Source organism: Hylobates moloch, unplaced genomic scaffold (genome assembly GCF_009828535.3).
Source record: "Hylobates moloch isolate HMO894 unplaced genomic scaffold, HMol_V3 SCAFFOLD_10, whole genome shotgun sequence".
NCBI classification, from domain to species: domain Eukaryota; kingdom Metazoa; phylum Chordata; class Mammalia; order Primates; family Hylobatidae; genus Hylobates; species Hylobates moloch.
In genome coordinates this window covers 66,726,131-66,743,017 of record NW_026652285.1, presented here as the reverse complement: position 1 = coordinate 66,743,017, position 16,887 = coordinate 66,726,131, and the positions used below count along the sequence as shown (strand labels likewise).

The following is a 16,887-nucleotide window of genomic DNA, read 5'->3' as shown; positions in this document are numbered from 1 at the left end:
GAGAGACATACACCAATGGAATAGAATGGAAACTCCAGAAATAAGCCATGTATGGCCAACTGATTTTGAGTAAGGGTGCCATAAAAGAATGGTCTCTTGAACAAATGCTGTTAGAGCAACTAATTTTTGGCATGTAAAAGAGTAAAGTTGGACCCCTACTTCACACCATATATTAAAATTAACTCAAAGGGATTAATGGCCTACACATAAGAGCTAAAAACATAAAACAGAGATAAATCTTGGATTTGGTAATAGATTCTTATATATGACACTAAAAATACAAGAAAAGAGAGAGAGAGAAGTTGGGCTTTCTCAAACCACAAACTTTTAAAATGAACCAAAGACCTATCATTAGACTTAAAACTATAAAACTTAGAAGAAAACATAGGGCAAAAACTTCATGGTATGAATTTGGCAATGACTTCTTGGATATGACGACAAAAACCCAGGCAACAAAGTCAAAATAAATACACTGGACTTTATCAGAATTTAAAACTTATGTGCCTCAAAGGACTCAATCAGCAGAGTTAAAAGGTAACCTACGGAATGGGAGAAAATTTGCAAATCAACTGCCTGCAAGGGAGTGTCTCAGTCTATTTTGTGCTGCTATAATAGAATACCACAGACTGAGTAATTTATAATGAAATGAAATTCACTGGCTCACAGTTCTGGAGGAGAAGTTCAAGAGAGAGGGAACGGCATCTGGCCGGTGCCTTCTCACTGTGTTATCCCATAGGAGAAGGCAGAAAGACAAAAAAGAGACAAAGGGGAGCCAAACTCATTATTTTATAAGGAACCTACTCCCAGGATAACAAAACTCACTGCATTAATCCATTAATTAAGGGCAGGGCCCTCATAGCCTAATCACTTCTTAAAGTTCCCACTATTTTTTTTAAACGATTTTCTTTCAATAGCCCTGACAGTGCCACCTCTTAATACTATTACAATGGCAATTAAGTTTCAAAGTGAGACATTCGCACCATAGCAGGGAGTTAATATCCAGAATATATGTATAAATAATTTTACAACTCAACAATAAAAACAAAAAGCAAATAACCCAATTTAAAAATGGGCAAAGAGGCCAGGAATGGTGGCTCATGCCTGTAATCCCCGCACTTTGGGAGGCCAAGGTGGGTGGATCGCTTGAGCCCAGGAGTTTGAGACCACCCTGAGTAACATGACAAAACTGCAACTCTACAAAAAAATACAAAAATTAGCTGGGCTTGCTGGTGCGCGCCTGTACTCTCAGCTATGAGGATCGCCTGAGCCTGGGGAGATCGAGGCTCCACTGAGCCGTGATCGTGCCATTGCACTCCAGCCTGAGCAACAGAGAGAGAGAGACCATGTCTCAAAAAAAAAAAGGAAAATTCTGACACATGGCACACATGGACAAACCTTGGGGACATTATGCAAGATGAAATAAGTCAATCACAAAAAGATAAGGATGAATACCGTATGATTCTATGCATATGAGGTATCTAAAGTAAGTCAAACACATAGAAACAGAAAGGAGAATGGTGGTTGTCAGGGAATGGGAGGGTGGCAAAAAATGGAAAGTTGTTGTTTCATGGGTATAGAATTTGTTTTGAAAGAAGAAAAAGTTATAGAAATTGGCTGCAGAACAATGTGAATATAGTTATACTACTGAAGTCTACACTTAATAATGGTTAAGATGGTAACTTCTTTGCTATGTGTATTTTACCACAATTAAACAATTTTTTAAAAATCAACTGTATTTCTATATACTGGCAACAAGCAATTGTGAATTTAAATTTAAAAAAATTACATTTATGAAATGATACCATTTACAATAACGTCAAGAAATATGAAATGGAATAATCTGACAAAAGATAGGAAAGACATGTCAACTGAAAACTACAAAACTCAGCTGAAAGAAATTACAGATCTAAAATAAATGGAGAGATACTACATTCATGCATCAGAAGACTTGATCAATTCTTCCCAAACAGATCTTCACGGCCAAAGAATACCAATGACAATCCCAAAAGGCTTTCTTGTGGAAACTGCCAGGCTAATTCTAAAATGCAAAGACCCGGAATCACTAAAATGACTTTAAAAAATAACAAGATTGGGGGACTAACTGTTAGCTTTCAAGTCTTATGAACCTCCAGTTATCAAGACTGCATGGTACTGATGTAAAGACAAATAGATCAAAGGAACAGAATAAAGAGGTCAGAGACTGAGTGATATACGGACAATTGATTTTTGACAAAGATGCAAAAGCAGGCTGGGCACGGTGGCTCACGCCCATAATCCCAGCACTTTGGGAGTACAAGATGGGTGGATAACGAGGTCAGGAGTTCGAGACCAGCCTGACCAACATGGTAAAACCCTGTCTCTATTAAAAATACAAAAATTAGCCAGGCGTGGTGGCATGTGCCTGTAATCCCAGCTACTCAGGAGGCTGAGGCAGAAGAATCGCTTGAACCTGGGAAGTGGAGGTTGCAGTGAGCCAAGACTGCGCCACTGCACTCTAGCATGGGCAATGGGACAAGACGCCATCTCAAAAAAAAAAAAAGATGCAACAGCTATTCAATGAATAAAAACATATTTTTCAGCAAATGAACAACTGTTCATAAACAAATAATTTCCACCCTTATCTTGCACCATATAAAAATGTAATCAAAATGAAACATAAACCCAATTGTAAAATCTAAAACTATAAAGCTTCCATAAACAGAAGGAAGGCCAAGCACAATGACTCACGCCTGTAATCCCAGCACTTTGGGAGGCCGAGGTGGGTGGATATTAAGGTCAGGAGACTGAACTCATGCCTGTAATCCCAGCACTTTGGTAGGCCGAGGCAGGTGGATCACGAGGTCAGGAGATTGAGACCATCCTGGCTAGCGCGGTGAAACCCTGCCTCTACTAAAACTGCAACTCTACTAAAAATACAAAAAATTAGCCGGGCGTGGTGGCGGATGCCTGTAGTCCCAGCTACTCGGGAGGCTGAGGCAGGAGAATGGTGTAAACCCAGGAGGCGGAGCTTGCAGTGAGCCGAGAGTGGGCCACTGCACTTAAGCCTGGGTGACAGAGTGAGACTCCGTCTCAAAAAAACAATAATAATAATGCAAAAAAAAAATTAGCCAGGTGTGGTGGCATGCACCTGTGCCTGTAGTCCCAGCTACGTGGGAGGCTGAGTCAGGAGAATCCCTGGATCCTGGGAGGTGGAGATTGCAGTGAGCTGAGACCGCGCCACTGCATTCGAGCCTAGGCGACAGAGCGAGACTCCGTCTCAAAAATAAAAATAATAATACAAAAAAATTAGCCAGGTGTGGTGGCACGCACCTGCGCCTGTCGTCCCAGCTACTTGGGAGGCTGAAGCAGGAGAACCGCTGGGAGGCGGAGATTGCAGTGAGCTGAGATCATGCCACTGCACTCCAGCCTGGGCGACAGAGAAAGAGACTTCGTCTAAAATAAAGAAAAAAATAGAAGAAAATTCCTATGATTTGTTATTAGGCAAAATTTCTTAAATATGAAACCAAAACCCTGATCTATAAAAGAGCAAATTGATAAATTTCATCAAAATTTAAAATTCCTGTTCTTCAAGACATTGCTGAGAGAATGAAAAGATAGACCACGGCCTAGAGAGAATGTATTTGCCAATCATTTGACGAGGGACTTGCATCTCAAATATATAAAGAACTCTCAAAACTCAATTACAAGAAAACAACCAACCAACAACAACAACAAAAAATAGGCAAAAGACAAGAACAGACATTTTGCCAAAAGGGATATACAGATGATATATAAGCTTAGGGAAGTTGGGCACATGGCTCACACCTGTAATCCTAGCACTCTGGGAGGCTGAGGCAGGCAGACTACTTGAATCCAGGAGTTCAAGACCAGTCTGGGCAACATAGCAAGACCCCATCTCTATAAAAAAATTAAAAAATTAGCTGGGGCCGGGTGCGGTGGCTCACGCCTGTAATCCCAGCACTTTGGGAGGCCGAGGCGGGCAGATCACAAGGTCAGGAGATCGAGACCATCCTGGCTAACACGGTGAAACCCCGTCTCTACTAAAAATACAAAAAATTAGCCGGGCGAGGTGGCAGGCGCCTGTAGTCCCAGCTACGCGGGAGGCTGAGGCAGGAGAATGGCGTGAACCCTGGGGGGCGGAGCCTGCAGTGAGCCGAGATTGCGCCACTGCACTCCAGCCTGGGTGAAAGAGCGAGACTCCGTCTCAAAAAAGAAAAAAAAAAAAAATTAGCTGGATATGGTGGCATATGCCTGTAGTCCCAGTTACTCGAGAGGCTGAGGTGGGAGAATTACCTGCGCCCAGGAGGTCAAGGCTGCAATGAGCCAAGATCATGCCACCGCACTCCAGCTTGGGCAACCAAAGTGAGACTCTGCCGGAGGAGGAAAAAAAAAAAAAAAAAAACTTATAGAAAGATACTGAATGCCACTAGCCATAGGGAAGCACAAATTAAAAGAACAATGAGACATCACTAAAGACCAATTGGAAGGGCTAAAATTGGCCAGGTGTTGGTAAGGATATGGATGAACTAGAATTATCATACAGCGCTAGCTGCAATGTAAAAACTGTACAATTACTTTTAAAATAATTAGTTTGGCAATTTATTTTATTTTATTATTTTTTTAAAGATGGAGTCTTACCATGTTGCCCAGGCTGGTCTCAAACCCCCGGGCTCAGGCAATCCTCCTGCCTCAGCCTCCTAAAGTGCTGGGATTACAGGCATGAGCCACCATGCCCAGCCAACAGTTTCTTAAGAAGTTAAATACATCTACCATATGACCCAGCCATTTCACTCCTATTTACTTTTAAAAAAGTGTATTCTGTACAAAGATTGGCACACGGATGTTCACAGCAGCTTTATTTGTAATAGCCAAAAACTGGTGAGAAGCCAAAAGTCCATCAACAACGGAATGTACAAATTGTGGTTCATCCACAAAATGGAATACTACTCAGTAATTAAAAAGAATGAACTACCGATTTATGTAACACTGATAAATCTCAAAATAATTTATGCTGAACTTTTTAAAAACCAAAGAGGAGAATATGCTGTATTTATAAAATAACAACAACAAAAAAAGCCAGAAAATTCAAACCAGCTGGGGGCAGTGGCTCACGCCTGTAATCTCAACACTTTGGGAGGCCAAGGTGGGCGGATCGCCTGAGGTCGGGAGTTTGAGACCAGCCTGACCAACATGGAGAAACCTCATCTCTACTAAAAATACAAAATCAGCCAGGCATGGTGGCGCATGCATGCCTGTAATCCCAACTACTTGGGAGGCTGAGGCAGGAGAATCACTTGAACCCAGGAGGCGGAGGTTGCGGTGAGCCGTTATATCCCGCCATTGCACTCCAGCCTGGGCAACAAGAGTGAAACTCCATCTCAAAAAAAAAAAGGAAGAAAATTCAAGCCAATATATAGTGACAAAGTAGATAAATTATTGCCTGGAAATGGAGGTGTAGAGGGAGGTAAAAACAAACATTTGAGAGTGATGAATATGTTTACTATCTTGATTATGATAATGGTTTCACAGGTGTATAGACACGTCACAACACAAAACTGGGCACTCCAAACACATATAGTTTATTTTATGTCAAACTGAATAAGGTTGTTTAAAAAAGACAAGCAAATACAAAGCTAACTATAAAAAAAGTCAGACTAAGGCTGGGCACAGTGGCTCACACCTGTAATCCCAACGCTTTGGGAGGCCAAGGCAGGAGGATTCTTTGAAGCCAGGAGTTCGAGACCAGCCTGGACAACAAAGCAAGATCACATCTCTATAAATAAAAATTTAAAAATTAGCCAGGCATGATGGGGACATACGTGTAGTCCCAGCTACCAGGAGGCTGAGGCAGGAATATCACTTGAGCCCAGAAGTTTCCGGCTGCACTGAGGCCATAATCACACCACTGCACTCCAGCCTGGATGAAAGAGCAAGACTCTTGTCTCAAAAATAAATAAATAAATACATACATACATACACATTAAGAATAGATTTCTCTCCAATTCTCACAGAACAATGCTCTTGCTATGCCATAACCTCTTTCTCCATTGCATATCTAAGATTTCATAACCACTTGTGAAAGTTCTACAACATGCTGAACTGGAGGAAGGGAAGAGGGAAAGGGGAAGAGAAAACACATGTAAGAAACTGAGAAATTTCTTTTTTTTTTTTTTTTTTTTTTTTTTGAGAAAGTCTCGCTCTGTCACCCACGCTGGAGTGCAGTGGCACGATCTCCGCTCACTGTAAGCGTGGTCCACCTCCCAGGTTCACACCATTCTCCTGCCTCAGCCTCCCGAGTAGCTGGGACTACAGGTGCCCACCACCAGGCCTGGCTATTTTTTTGTATTTTTAGTAGAGACGGGGTTTCACCGTGTTAGCCAGGATGGTCTCAATCTCCTGACCTTGTGATCTGCCTGCCTCAGCCTCCCAAAGTGCTGGTATTACAGGTATGAGCCATCACGCCCAGCTGAAACTGAGAAATTTCAAAAATGCTTCCATAGGGTAATAAAGCATGTTTACGTGTATACAGCCACAAGGATACCTAACAGTAAGAAAAAACTAATGTATTTGTGTTATGTAGAGGAGGCTGTATGCACTTTTACCATTACCACTGAATACTTTCCTGTATATTCTAGTTCATTTAACATCAAAATAAGATATAAAATTATCAACACATGCAATATTTGTGAATATTTATCAAGAAGATCCTACAAAATTAAATATTTTTTGAAAGACAAAGCACAAGTTATCAATGCAGAGTACCAGCCAGGCATGGTGGCTCATGCCAATAATCCCAGCACTTTGAGAGGCTGAGGCTGGAGGATTACTTGAGGCCAGGAGTTCAAGACAAGCCTGGACAACATAGTGAGATCCAATCTCTACAAAAACTAAAAAAACTAGCCAGGCATAGTGCCACGTGCCTATAGTCCTTGCTACTAGGGAGGCTGAGGTAGGAGGATCATTTGAACCCAGGAGTTCAAGGTTACAGCAAGCTATGATTGTGTGCCACTGCACTCCAGCCTGGATGACACAGTGAGACCTCACCTCTTAAAAAAAAAAAAAAAAAAAAAAAGGGCCAGGAGCAGTGGCTCGTGCCTGTAATTCCAGCACTTTGGGAGGCCAAGGCAGGTGGATCACCTGAGGTCAGCAGTTCAAGACCAGCCTGGCCAACATGGTGCAACCCCATCTCTACTAAAAATACAAAATTATCTGGGCATGGTGGCACATGCCTGTAATCCCAGCTACTTGGGAGGCTGAGGCAGGAGAATTGCTTAAACCCGGGAGGCAGAGGCTGTAGTGAGCCAAGATCACACCATTGCACTCCAGCCTGGGCAACAACAGTGAAACTGCGTCTCAAAAAAAAAAAAAAGAAAGAAAGAAAGAAAGAAATGTACACCACGAATCCCTACAGAAGATGAAAAGAGCCTAAGCGGTCATTATTCACAATTTTATGCCAATTAATTTGACATTTTAGATAAAATGGGCAAATTCCCAACAAAACACAACTTACTGAAACTGACAGAACTAAAAATCAAACAGAAAACCTACGCTGTTCTAGAATTAACCGCCAAAAGGCCAAGAACTATAAAGTTCTAGAACTGTATTACCAATCTTACACAAACTCTTCTAGAGAATAGAAAACCAAACTATCCAACTTGTTTTTAAGGCAGATAGCATTTGGGTATCTGTCTCCTCCAAATCTCATGTTGAAATGTGACCCCCAATGTTGGAGGTGGGGCCTAGTGGCAGGTCTTTGGGTCATGGGGGCTGATCTCTGCTCAGTTGTTTGGTGTCCTTCTCACAGTAATGAGTGAGTCTTCGCTCCATTAGTTACCACAAGATCTGATTGGTTTTGTTTATTGTTTGTTTTTGAGACAGAGTCTGACTCTGTCACCCAGGGTGGAGTGCAGTGGCGCCTCCCAGTTTCAACCTGTCTCAGCCTCCCAGGTAGCTAGGACTACAGGCATGCACCATCACACCCAGCTAATTTTTGTGTTTTTAGTAGACGGGGTTTCACTATGTTGGCCATGCTGGTCTCCAACTGCTGACCTTAAGTGATCCACCCCACGCGGCCAAGATCTCATTGCTAAAAGAAGCCTGGCACCTCCTCCCGTCTCTCTCTTGCTCCCTCCCCCACACGTGATAAGCTGCTTCCCCTTCGCCTTCTGCCATGATCGCAAGCTTTCTGAGGCCCTCACCAGAAGTAGATGCTGGTGCTAAGCTTCCTGTACAGCCCAAAGAACCACTTTTCTTGATAAATTCCCCAGTCTCTGGTATTCCTTTACAGCAACGCAAACAGGTAACACACACCTCCTTTTTTTTTTTTTTTTTTTGCGATGGAGTCTCCCTCTGTCACCAGGCTGGAGTGAAGTCTGTTGCCAGGCTGGAGTGCAGTGGCAGGATCTCGGCTCACTGCAACCTCCGCCTCCCAGGTTCAAACGATTCTCCTGCCTCAGCCTCCTGAGTAGCTGGGACTACAGGTGCGTGCCACCATGCCCAGCTAACTTTTGTATTGTTATAGAGACAGGATTTCACCATGTTGGCCAGGATGGTCTTGATCTCTTGACCCCGTGATCCGCCCGCGTGGGCCTCCCAAAGTGCTGGGATTACAGGTGTGAGCCACCGCACCCGGCGACACACCTCCCTTTTCTAGAAGGAAATGATCTCTTGGAGTAAATACTCTTTTATTTTTCAGATTATGACATCTCTTTGCCAGTATCTTTTTCTCTTTGCCAAACAAGGTAGAAAAAAGTTGTCAGGCCAAGCATCATGGCTCTAACCTATAATCCCAACACTGGGAGGCTGAGACAGGAGGATCATTTGAGCCCAGGAGTTTGAGACCAGCCTGGGAAACAGAGCAAGACTCCATCTCTACAAAAAATAAATTAAAAAAAAAAAAAGCCAGGCATGATGGCACATATCTGTTGTCCCAGCTACTCAGGAGGCTGAGGTGAAAGGACTGCTTGGGCCCAAGAATTTAAGGCTGCAGTGAGCCATGACTGGCCACTGCATCCCAGCCTGGATGACAGCAAGACCCTACCTCAAAAAAAAACAGAAAACAAAAAAGAAAAAAGTTATCAGCTGGACAGTATTCCCTGTGATTACTAGTAGCATCTAAGAACCTGAAATCATGAGTGTCACTGAAACCAAGCGGTAAGGAAATCCCAACACATTAAAATGAAATCAATTCATATAGGGGCTATAGGACACAGCACCCAGAGTTGACATTAGAAACTGCAAAAAAGGGCCGGGCGCGGTGGCTCACGCTTGTAATCCCAGCACTTTGGGAGGCCAAGGCGGGCGGATCACGAGGTCAGGAGATCGAGACCACGGTGAAACCCCGTCTCTACTAAAAATACAAAAAATTGGCCGGGCGCCTGTAGTCCCAGCTACTCGGAGAGGCTGAGGCAGGAGAATGGCATGAACCCGGGAGGCGGAGCTTGCAGTGAGCCGAGATAGCGCCACTGCACTCCAGCCTGGGCAACAGAGCGAGACTCCGTCTCAAAAAAAAAAAAAAAAAAAAGAAACTGCAAAAAGGAAAAATGCATAATTCAGGGGTACTAGCATATGACACGAACGTATATGATTAAAAGCATTCACTGTTCTCCCAACGTCCACACACTCAGGAAAACACTGCTACCTGCTGATGCTCGTCTTCTCACTATCTACTGCAAACACCAAGAAAACTCAGTATTCATCACAATTAACATCAACTCCATGCGTTCTCAGAGAAGAGGAAAGACCAGGCAGGAATCTACCTGTGCCCAAAATTAGGTTACCATCAGGATCCAACGGAGAAAGAATTGGGGAATAAACTGAGTCTAGGTTTCTTTGAGTAAACATCCCTCACAAGTTTCTGCTCTTAAGCACATAAATTTAGCAACTTTAATTTTTAGGTTGGGGACTAGTTCCTGTCAACACTAGGAAATCGGAGACAACTACTTTTATCACGGTCAGATCACCTATAGATTGTGATCATTCAATCACACATGCAAAGAATATTACAAAATAATAACAACATTAGTATGTATTAAGGGGCTTACTAGATGCCAAGTTGCAGCAACCCTCACAACCCTATGAGGTAAATGCCATTATTAATCAGGAGTTACGTTAACTTACCGAACAGTGGAAACTGGGATTCCAAGCATGCTCGTCTAATCACTATACTAATAATGCTTCAACCTGCCAGTTTATTTTTTATTCTGTAAGCCATAAGGAGCCAATGAAAAAAATTAAGGACAACAGTAATGATCATCTTTACATGCTAGAACACATTACTCAGCCATGTGCAAGGTGGACTGACGCTGGGGTGAGCAAGGGTCTTGAAAGAGATAGTCAAAGGCTGGGTCAAAAATGCTGAGGAAACGAGCATAAGAATGCATAGGAGAGGATAAAAACCTAAAATCTGTATCTAATAAACTTAGCTAGACTTTCTGACTGTTGTAAGTATGGGAAGGGATGAAGGAAGCTACCTCGCGGGTTACTAGCTGGGCCACTGGTTAGTAATTACTGCCATCAATTAATGAGACAGGAGGAGGAACTGGTGCTTTAGTTTTTTGTAGCAAGCAGGAAGAGAACAAGTCTACTTAACGCGAATCAAAATGAGAGAAAGCAATTCTACAAAATTTCTCTCCCCCGACAAGATAAGCTTCTCATATTACAGAGATCTTAACTTTGAAATGCTTTTCAAAATAGGGAGTCACTTGGGCTGGGAGGGGACTTCAACTAAGTCCTCATTTTACAGATTAGGCACTGAGGGGCAAGCCTGTTTGAATACTCTGTCCAGGGTGTGCACTGTTCAGGCAAAACCAGGACTAAAAACCAGCTCTGCCGGCTCCGTTCTACCTACTGCTCCTTCTGCTTCACCGGCCCTCCCAACCTACTAATAGGGATTTACATCCCCAAATACGTTCATGTAAACACTTAGCATTCTTCAACTAAAAACAAAATCAGATATGTAAGCTAAAAATCTAAAGCCAAAAGCATGTATTTAATTTCCATAAAATTTCTATTTTTCTTTGGAAAAACTTTCCCATTGTGTCAGTTTCTATTCACTGTAACATTCTCTATATTTCAGGTCCTAAGACCCGAAAAAACTCCTTTTTAAACTTAGGCCTTGAAGAAACGACAAACCCTCTAGGCTTAATATTCCACCATATGAAACCACTGACATGGACAAGGCCTGTTCTGCCGAAACCAGGCCAGTTAAGTTAGGGCTCAATTGCTTCTGTATTATTGTCAGAAGTCATCTCGACCTCAAGTAAAAGTAAAACTGGAGAAAGAGGCCGGCCTAACTTGCTCCTCAGCTGGTCCCCAGCAACGCCCCTGGAAACTCTGCTCCCCATCGCTAGGACCGCCCCTCCGACGCCGGGAGGACACGGAAGGAGCAGCGAGGCGCTGCCCGGCATCCGCCGCCAACTTCCCGGTCGACGGTCTGATTCAAATGCTCCCTACCCGTTTTCCATGTAGACCTGGAGAGAAACTGCGCCAGGAAAACTGTTATCAACTGTTACAGGGACCGAGAACTCCGAAATAACCAAATTACTACTTATATTCACTGTCCCATGTCTAGCGCCTTTTGAAACAATATCCAAACCCTGTAAAGTTTTGTCTGCGATGAGCAGTCACTAGGAAAAACCTGTATTCGTGATGAATCCCCCCCCAGAAAAGGACCGGTTTTCCGAGAGCCGAAGCCCCTGCCCGGAGCGACGGGCTCGCGGGCCCTGGGTGCGACTCCACCCAGCCTCCCCGGGATTCAGGCCGCCGGGCCCCGCGCCCGCGCTCACCCAGCTGCTCCCCGCGGCCTGCGCGCCCGCGCGCTTCGCCGGCATGGCTCCCGCCTCGGGCTCCGACGCCGCCTTCTCCTCCGGCTCCGGCGGCGGCTCCACGCTCATGCCGCGGCCATGCCCGCGCCAGCTCGGGGCGCTCCGGGACGACGGCGACGCCGCGGAGGCGGCGGCGGTGCCCGCGCCCTCATGGGCTCTGCGGCCCGCGGCGGCCTGCGGGTCAGGCGGCGGCGCCAGCGGCGGCGCCGAGGGCTGAGGAGGCGGCGGAGGCTGAAGCTGCGGATCAGGCTAGCAGAAGACCGCAGCTCCAGGAACCGACCACTTAGCAAACCGCACCGACCCCGACTCTCGCAGTTGCCGGCGGCGTCAGGGGCGGGCTGGGCGGTCAGGAGACTGTGCCCCGCCCCGCCTCCCCACAGGCCGGCGCCGGGCAGGAGGCCCCGCCCCGCACCTCAGCTCCCGCCTCTAGAACGAGTCCCGCGCCTGAGTAGCCTCCAGCGACACCACGCCCACTTCAGACCCCGCGTTACCTCGCGACTGGCGCCTTGGCATCAGGACTTCGCGGCGCGCGGGAAATACGTCATTTCGAGAGCCCCTACGTCTGATTTCTTTTTCCGGAGAATGTGGACTGAGGCTAGCAAGTGGGGAGGGGCAAACTCGTGGGGGTTTCGTAGTGATTGCAGTTCAGTTCTGGTCTTGGTTTGCGCCAACCCACCAACTTCTCAAGTTTTTCTATGATTCTCCAAGAAGAAAATAATATAATAGCAATGTCTCCCAAACGTACTTGAACACTTTTTATTCTTGACACGATTAATATCTTGCAGAATGTGTAGGACACAGTTGGAAAAGCCTGGCTTCTTATGTTTATTTATTTTGAAAGATATGCACATAATACTTAAGCATAAAAAAGCCTAGAGGCCTGGCGCGGTGGCTCATACCTATAATCCCAGCACTTTGGGAGGCCGAGGCGGCTGGTTCACCTGAGGTCAGGAGTTAGAGACCAGCCTGGCCAACGTGGTGAAACCCTGTCTCTGCTAAAAAAAACAAAAAACAAAAAACAAAAAACAAAAAAAAACACCAAAAAAATAAGCCAGGCTTGGCGGCGCACGCCTGTAATCCAAGCTACCCGGGAGGCTGAGGCAGGAGAATAGCTTGAACCTGGGAGCCGGAGGTTGCAGTGAGCCGAGATAGTGTCACTGCACTCCAACCTGGGCGACAGAGTGAGGCTGTGTCTCAAAAAAAAAAAGAAAAAGACTACAAAACAATAATAGATTTTTATCTTTTTACAAACATCAATAGAAAAAAGAATAAAATTATTTCTATTAACAGGATTAATAATTTTAATTGAATTAAAGTTATTTCATTTAAGAATTTTTTCAGGTTGGACGTGGTGGCTCATGCCTGTAATCCCAGCACTTTGGCAGGCAGAGGTGGGCGGATCGCCTGAGGTCAAGAGTTCCAGACCAGCCTGGCCAACATGGTGAAACCCCGTCTCTACTAAAAATACAGAAGTTAGCCGGGCGTGGTGGCGGATGCCTGTAATCCCAGCTACTTGGGAGGCTGAGGCAAGAGAATCGCTTGAACCCAGGAGGCGGAGGTTGCAGTGAGCCAAGATGGTGCACTGCACTCCAGCCTGGGTGACAGAGTGAGACTTCGTCTCCAAAAAAAAAAAAAAAAGCCTCTTTTTCGCTTCCCACCCACCACCCCCAAACACACGCACACACACTTTGCAGAAGTCGATACTTTTATTTATTTATTTAATTTATTTTTTGAGAGTCTCGCTCTGTCACCCAGGCTACAGTCACCCAGCCTAGATCAGTGGCGTGATCTAGGTTCACTGCAACCTCTGCGTCCCGCATTCAAGCGACTCTCCTGCCTGAGCCTGCGGAGTAGCTGGGATTACAGGTGCGCGTCACCACGCCTGGCTAATTTTTGTATTTTTAGTAGAGACGGGGTTTCACCATGTTGGCTGGGCTGGTCTTGAACTACTGACTTCAGGTGATCCGCCCCCCTCGGCTCACTGAGCCGGCCTGGTCTTTTTTTTTTTTTTTTTTTGCGACGAAATTTCGCTCTTGTCGCCCAGCTTAGATCAGTGGCTCGATCTCGGCTCACTGCAACCTTTGCCTCCCGGGTTCAAGCAATTCTCCTGCCTCAGACTCTCGAGTAGCTGGGATTACAGGTGCATGACACGACCTGGCTATCTTCCGTATTTTTAGTAGAGACAAGTTCACCATGTTGGCCAGGCTATTCTTGAATTCCTGATCTCAGGTGATCCACCCGCCTCGACCTCCCAAAGTGCTGGGATTACAGGCGTGAGCCACTACACCCAGCCTGATTTGTCTACTTTTCTGAATGATTGTTTTAACAAATAGTTTTCAAAACACAAAGGGAATATATGCATTATGTCATGCTGTTTGAGTATTATGTTTATGCCACTTATGAGCTTGAGTATCAGTTTCTGATTCCTGTATCCATGAAACAGAAAATTTTGTAGACTGTTTTTTTGTTTTGTTTTGTTTTGAGACAGTCTCGCTCTGTTGCCCAGTCTGGAGTACAGTGGCGCGATCTCAGCTCACTGCAACCTCCGCCTCCCGGGTTCAAACGATTGTGGTGCCTCAGCCTCCCCAGTAGCTGGGACTACAGGCACCTGCCACCACACCCAGCCAATTTTTGTATTTTTAGTAGAGACAGGGTTTCACCATGTTGGCCGGGCTGGTCTCCAACTCCTGACCTCAAGTGATCCGCCTGCCTCAACATCCCAAAGTGCTGGGATTACAGGCGTAAGCCACCATGCCCAGCCTGGACTGTTTTCTTAAATAGACTTACAATAAAGTTATCCTAGAGGGAATAATGGAGTTTTTGGAAGTTTATTTTCGTTATCACAAAAGCCACTAAAGTTTGCTATAATACTAGCAGTGTATATTTTTAACTATGGAATAGGCTGTGATTCTACTGAGGCAAACTTATAAATTATACCAGATAAGTATACCATTATATCTTTGATGGTTGATATTGCCATATCAGCTATATCAGAGTAATATATGCTAATACAGTTCTTTTTCCTAAGAGGAGAAATTCAAACAATTTGCTGATTTTTTTTTTTTTTTTTTTTGATACAGAGTTTTGCTCTGTCACGTAGGCTGGAGTTCAGTAACGCGATCACAGCTCACTGCAGCCTTGACCTCCTGGGCTCAAGTGATCCTCCCACCTCAGCCTCCTGGGTAGCTGGGACCACAGGTGCATAAAACCATGCCTGGCTACCTTTTTTATTTTTGGTAGAGACAGTGTCTCACTGTGTTGCCCAGCCTGTTCTCCAACTCCTGGGCTCAAGCAATCTTCCTACCTCAGCCTCCCAAAGTACTGGGATTATAGGCGTGAGCCATTGTGCCTAGCCTTGCTGATTTCTATTTAATATTTTTGTTGAGATTTTTTGTTTTAAAAAATCCTGAAGCTGGATTTTAAGATTGGGTTAAACTTAATGCTAAAATAGGGTATCTAATAACTGAGAGTCTTTAATCCCCAAGACTATCCTCTGGTTTAATGATTCACTAGAAGAACCCTAAAAAGTTATTTTACTCATAGTTACAGTTTATTATAGTGAAAGGATATAGATGAAAATAGCAAAGGTAAGAGGCAGCAGAGTCCACGAGAGACCACGCACAAGCTTCCAGTTGTCCTTTCTGAGTAGAGTCTATGGGCAGCACCTAATTCTCCCAGCAATGATATGGATCTGGGTGCTGTGCTCTCTCTCTCTCTACTTATGTGTGCGTGTGTGTGTGTGAGTGTGTGTGTTAACAATACATGTAGTTTCAGAATTTCTAACTCTGTGGAAGCAAATTTTCCAACTATAGTGTTTATGTACGGTTCTTTTTGTTTTTATCCTGATAGTAGCCAGTCAAAACAGTTTTCCAAATCAATTCAATTTATTTCTTATTTACTCAAATCAATTATTTTTTGATTGAGTAATCAATCAAAATTTTATTTATTTATTTACTCAAATCAATTTATTTTTTCCCCACTCACTTTGGTGAGGTTATGCCATACCTTTGTAATATAATTAAGTTCATTTGTCATGCCGGCCATTCTAGCCTAAGATCCCACTTTAATTTGCATAAAGTTAACTCTCTGCGGTGTATCGTTCTGTGGATTTTGACAAATGGATGGGCCAGGTGCAGTGGCTCAGGCCTGTAATCCCAGCACTTTGGGAGGTCGCGGTGGGAGGATCACTTGAGACCAGGAGTTCCAGAGAAATATGTAGTTAGGCATCTACTGCCACAAGACCCTAAATATTCCCTTGTGTGGTCAATTTGTAATCAACAGAAAGGGGTAAGTGGTGTTGAATTCATCACTTTTTATATATAATCTGAATCTTTTTTAAAGTATGATGCAATTGGGTTGTTCAATAATGTCTGTGAGTCTTGTTGTACTGGCAGTTGTCTGCTGGGAAGGAAATCCAGAGCTGGCACCTGCATGGCCCAGATCCAAGCCAAGGTGTATAAAGCAATACCTTCACATGGTATCTTTGTTGCTCTGTTTCTCCACCCGTCTACTGTTCCCTGTGTGAAAGGATAACAAACTGTCTTACAATAATAGTCTAAATGTTTAAAACACACTTCACTTAATTTTGTTTGTTCCAAGCACTACTTTGTAATTATAAAACAAATTAACAATTATAACCTAATGTGTTAAGATAAACTTATTTTCACAGATTTTTTTTTTTTGAGACGGAATATCACTCTCTCACCCAGGCTGGAGTGTGGGGTGCAGTGGTGCAGTTTTGGCTCACTGCAACCTCTGCCTCCCAAGCTCAAGCGATTCTCCTGTCTCAGCTTCCCAAGTAGCTGGGATTACAGGTGCATACAACCATACCCAGATAATTTTTTTTTTTTGAGATGGATCTTGCTCTGTTGCCCAAACTGGAGTGCAGTGGTGCAATTTTGGCTCACTGCAACCTCTGCCTCCTGGGCTCAAGTGATTCTCCTGTCTCGGCTTCCCAAGTAGCTGGATCACAGGCACATACTACCACACCCAGATAATTTTTTTGTTTTTTCAGATGGTGTCTTGCTCTGTCACTTTATAGTGGCACAACCTCAGCACACTG

At 44.4% G+C, this 16,887-nt stretch overlaps 1 protein-coding gene across 2 annotated transcripts in view; it reads right to left on the bottom strand.

Annotated features, from left to right (window-relative positions):
* Nucleotides 1–12,378, bottom strand: part of MFSD14B (major facilitator superfamily domain containing 14B) — an 87,680-nt gene extending 75,302 nt beyond the window's left edge. The window contains exon 1 of one of the 2 annotated variants that reach the window (XM_032164574.2): nucleotides 12,317–12,378. Coding sequence is in view for 1 of the 2 variants with exons in the window: in XM_032164573.2 (XP_032020464.1) it covers nucleotides 11,787–11,894 (108 nt within the window). In the remaining variant the exon portion in view is untranslated. Of the gene's footprint in view, nucleotides 1–11,786; nucleotides 12,230–12,316 lie in introns of those variants that run through there. The other variant, XM_032164573.2, reaches the window with a different exon arrangement.
* Between the last annotated feature and the right edge of the window lie 4,509 nt (nucleotides 12,379–16,887).